This window comes from Coffea arabica, chromosome 4c (genome assembly GCF_036785885.1).
Source record: "Coffea arabica cultivar ET-39 chromosome 4c, Coffea Arabica ET-39 HiFi, whole genome shotgun sequence".
NCBI classification, from domain to species: domain Eukaryota; kingdom Viridiplantae; phylum Streptophyta; class Magnoliopsida; order Gentianales; family Rubiaceae; genus Coffea; species Coffea arabica.
Genome location: NC_092316.1, coordinates 46437415 through 46442182, shown reverse-complemented (window position 1 = coordinate 46442182; position 4768 = coordinate 46437415). Strand labels below are relative to the sequence as shown.

Below are 4768 nucleotides of genomic sequence, written 5' to 3'. Positions count from 1 at the left end.
GAAGATTGGAGCAAGATTATGAGGTAGGAAGTTGGAGGATTTTGTTCTTCTATTGAGCAAGAGGTTCGGCCACAAGCTTGTAAGAAATGGAAGATATTTGGTCAATTTTTGGTTTTATTTAGTAATTGGTAAAATGTTGAATAGTAAGTCAAAACAAGATTTAATCATATGGTGACACATGTCACCTTCAATAATTACTTGCCTAACTTTTTGTCTCTCTCACACCAACCACTTGGTAACCTCTAAATATCTCATAACACCTGGTAAAATAATTCCAGTATTCAAAACTTAATCTAGTTGGCCGAATTTTTCCGAACTTTTCGCACTAGTGGGTCCCACGTCCGGTATACGCTCTTAATTTCTAAAAATCCATTCGATACTAGAAAAATCATCTAAAAACTATATCTGCTCCTTAAAATTATATAAAAAAAAAAAAATTTCTAATCACGAAAATGCAGAAAACAAGCCATGAAAAATTCTAAAACCTAGAAAATGAAAATTATGGGTTCTCACAGAAAGCCATAAAAACAGAAGGGAAGAAGTGGCGGTATAATCTTCTTGAAAAAAGGAAGGTAGGAGGAAAGAAGCGGCCGAGAGATTCTTGTGTTTTATGCGGCCAACCCTAAGCCGAGAAAGAAAAAAGAGCAATAAAAATGGACACACGAAGCGCATCGCGCGAAGAAGATGGGGTGATCCACGTGCGCAACACGTGAGAAAACGAAAGTTTTGGCTGAATTCTGTTGGGACGTTATCTACTTATGTTGATAAAGCTTTTCTTTTGAAAAAAAAAACATGTATCCATAACTACTTTTATAAAAAAATCACCACACTATTAGTGCATAAAAAGTTAATCTAAGAAATAATAACTAGAATATTAGTCCTGTTAAAGCCTTAAAAATTAGGCCTCTTGAATTCAAACCCCTCTACCCTCTTCAACTTCTTAAATCCCATGCCCCCGCTTGGAGAAAAAAAAAACCTGAATATTAGTCCGTGTCTTTCTATAATTACTTAAATTTGGGCTTTACAAAGTTCAAGGACAAAAAGATACTAAATTAAGCATTCATGAAATTGTTAAGAAATAAATTGCGACTAATATTACGGATGAATTGTGAAAACAGGTAACCTCTAGAATGGTTTGTTGGCGGGTTCTGTTGAAATGGAAATATGTAATACTTCGTACCTCTAAGTTTTTCTTATTGTCTTTGATAGTCCCCTTTAGACAAGGGAAAATAATTGTCATGAAATGGCGACAATGTTGCTATTTTTTTTCCTTTTCTTTTTTCTTATTATTTAAAAAACAATAGATTAATGGTCACGTTGCTCATCTAAAATTACTATATCCATGTATGTGTACATGTTAATGTAGTCCACGATTATATCCATGTTTGTATGTTCATTATTTACCAAACTGTAAATAAAGGTAAAAATGATGCAATATTATCCTTTCTTTAAAAATGAAAGAGACCTTTATTAACTTTGTCTCTTTTGTCCCAATTTTGCTTGATTTTATATATCTAGGAAGAAAAAGACTTTTGTGGTCTCACTTATGGTATGTTCATTGACCTTCACATCTCTGAATATTCATTTACTGTATGCTACTATTTTGTACGAAAGTTGAAGTCCAAAATGATTATGTCATTGGAAAAATAGACATATAAATTGCATCTTTTATGTTTTAAAAATGCTAATATCTTACCCATCCCCTTTAGGTCAAAGTTTCACTCTTTACTTAACTGTATACATGCTATGTGACTTTGTTATAGGGTTTGGTAATATTCATTACTATGCCTCATTTGTTAATAAAGTGATGCCTATCGTTCAATTTTGACATGATATGAAATGTGTCATGTGCTAAGTCTACAGCATTTTGCTGCATTTTTCTATTTAATACAAGTGTTTGGATAGCACAATTATCTCAAATAATATTTCGCTTGTATCATAAATACATTTTCCAACCCACCTTTTTATATTCCCAATTACCTTTTTATCTCACATACATTACATAACAACAAATGCTATAGTAATTATTCCAAATAATATTTCAAATAATACTCTATCCAAACAAATGACTGCATAAATTGCTCTTATGTTATCTGAACTGTCACTGATGATTGGCTGAATAAATTGTTCATCACTTTATGGAGTCACAATGAACAGTATATAGGCCTTGTTCTAGTTCGGTTTAGATTTTTATAAAATCTGATTATAGAAAGTGATTATTGAAAATAATCAAAATCAGCTAAAACAGTTTTTTAATTGATAATGGATTTTAACTTTTTTTTTAACTATTAAAACGTTGTAATGTAATCAGAATACATTACTTCATAAATTTAGTTATATGACTTGTAGTGTTAGATGCGCTTTTAGTGAAGATTCAAATTTGGTGTTTTTAGAATAATTTTTATGTTCTATAAAATGAAATATAAATTATTAACTAAATAGAGGAAAAAAAAAACACACATTTCTAAAGTTCAAAACCATACATTATTCAATACAATAAGTGGATACTCAAGTATGTATCCAACCAACACACTTAAACACTTAATAAGTACTTTAATTGAAAGTTTCACTACATGAAAGTGCTTTCGATAAATCACTGCAACTTCAAACGACCACTAAGTGAACCAAGATGTGCCTACTTTAGCCTGACGCTCCCCGAGGATGTGTTTGACATGATATCTGGAAATAGTGGAACAGAAAGGCTGGACTTAATGAGCTCAACAATGGAGTCATTTACTCGGAATGATCTCGTCAACACACCATCGGGAACACTAGGCGTGGAATTGAAGAGAGCATGAGCCATATACTGAGTTGCTGGTTGTTGACTGTTGTAGCCTGCATAAAGGAGAGCCCTTCCCTCCCCAACATTGTATACAAAGTGCACCAAAGCCTGAGGGATCACAACCAACATTTTAGGGGTCATAGTCTTATAGAACAAGACATTATCAGTGGTTATAAAGCCTGCAATGACTTTCCCCTTCATCAATAAAAGCATCTCAGTCGCCCGGGGATGTGTGTGAGGGGCAGCAACTCCTCCTTTGAGAAGCTGTATTTGAATCATGGCTACTCCAAGAGTGTTTACCGCCGGGAAATAGTCAACATGTGCTCCGGAGGCTTTCATTCCATCGGCATCGAACTGTCTGGTATCGTTGATGAACCCTTCGTAGAAGAAGTCGTCTGCAGTTACATTATCAGGGTTTTTGCAAGGATAGCCATTCAAATATATATCTGAACTTAAATCCGCGATGCAGTAATCTTGTAATGGAGATGGATCAGCACCATAACAAGGCATTAATAGTGATAGGAGTACTATTATGAAGAAAATGACAAGATGAAGGTAGGAAAAGGACTGGGCCATGTATAGAGCTTATATTTGTCTGTTATTCAGTTCTCTTAACTGATGCGTGTACTATTGTACATTTGTACTTAGCCGGTTAGCCCGTACTATCTATTTATAAGATTGAAAATTTTAGATTACAGCCGCCAGTCAAAATCTATCCATTGCTCGAACGTGCATGCATGCACGCACCAGTAAATTTTGGTGCAAACTAACGGTATTTCTAGGTAGGATTCCTGGTCATTGCCACAACGGTCTTCAAGGTACATTTCAATTTTCAACTTAACTAGGTAAGTACCACTATTTGAGTAGGACCGGTAAAATTATGTAAATATACCAAGAGTTACAACCACGATTCTGTTATCTAATCGGAGCAATTTCAGGTACCTTACCAGTTCTTGGGAAGGACCGGTAAAATTATGTAAATATTCTAATAGTTACAACTTACATCCATGATTCTTGTTATCTAACTGGAAGTATTTTAGGGAGTTTTGAGAAAATGGATCATGATACCTTGTCTTGGGTAGGACCGGTAAAATTATGTAAATATACTAATAGTTACAACCATGATTTTTGTTATCTAACCCGAAGTACTTTAGAGAGTTCTGAGAAAATGGAGGATAGAGATATCTTAGTGCATATAAGCATGGAAGTATACCTTAAATCATTCTTTCCTCTCAATATTCACATTGAAAAAGCTAACGTGGAAAAGATATTCATTTCTGGCTGAAGTGCTTATATTCATTGTTTTTTGCTTTTAGTTGCTTATAAACACAGCTAAAAAACACATTATTTAAAGCACAAAGTAGTATAGCTTTAAGATATATTAATTTTATGTTCGTGTTTTCTCTACTTTTTGGTCAATATTAGTGAAATGGTGTCTTTTATTTTTCTTTATTTCCTCAAAACTAAGTCAAATAAAAGGTTTCCAATATTTTAGTACTTTATTTCCTCAAAGTAAAATAGTGTCTTTTATCTATCAAAGATTGATTGCCAATACAATGTCTTTGCACTGAGAAGAATAGTCGAATACAATATGTCAATCAATTTTGATCTTAAAATTTACAAAGTACTTAGAATTCTCATCTGTGAAGTTATCACACAATATGGTGTCAAACCATCCAAAGGAAGAAGAACAAACAACTCCGACCGTTATTCTCCCATCAATACAATCCATGTACTCCTAAAAACTTTTAAGTATGTGTTTGGTTCCATGTACACAAGAAGACTAGCTCTAGCATGTACCTTGTACCATGTATAGAAATCAAGGAACTTAGTCATTTTTCAGAAAAGACTCGTGCCAAATGTACAAATTGTTTCGACTATTATTAGTGATGTTCGTGGAGCAGTTGGGTCTTAGAGGGAAATAACTAGAACAAAGGACAACTGGGACCTGGTAATGGAGTGAGATATATCTCATAAATGGTTTAA

At 33.7% G+C, this 4768-nt stretch overlaps 1 protein-coding gene across 1 annotated transcript; it reads right to left on the bottom strand.

The window, feature by feature from the left end:
- Positions 1 to 2635: 2635 nt before the first annotated feature.
- LOC113741039 (germin-like protein 1-1) lies at positions 2636 to 3292 on the bottom strand. The gene has a single exon (XM_027268529.2). The coding sequence runs from the start codon at positions 3290 to 3292 to the stop codon at positions 2636 to 2638; it is 657 nt and encodes a 218-aa protein (XP_027124330.2).
- Positions 3293 to 4768: the final 1476 nt, after the last annotated feature.

Coding starts and splice junctions, on each gene's coding strand:
- LOC113741039 (XM_027268529.2), bottom strand. CDS start 3,292: ATGCCTTGTTATGGTGCTGATCCATCTCCATTACAAGATTACTGCATC.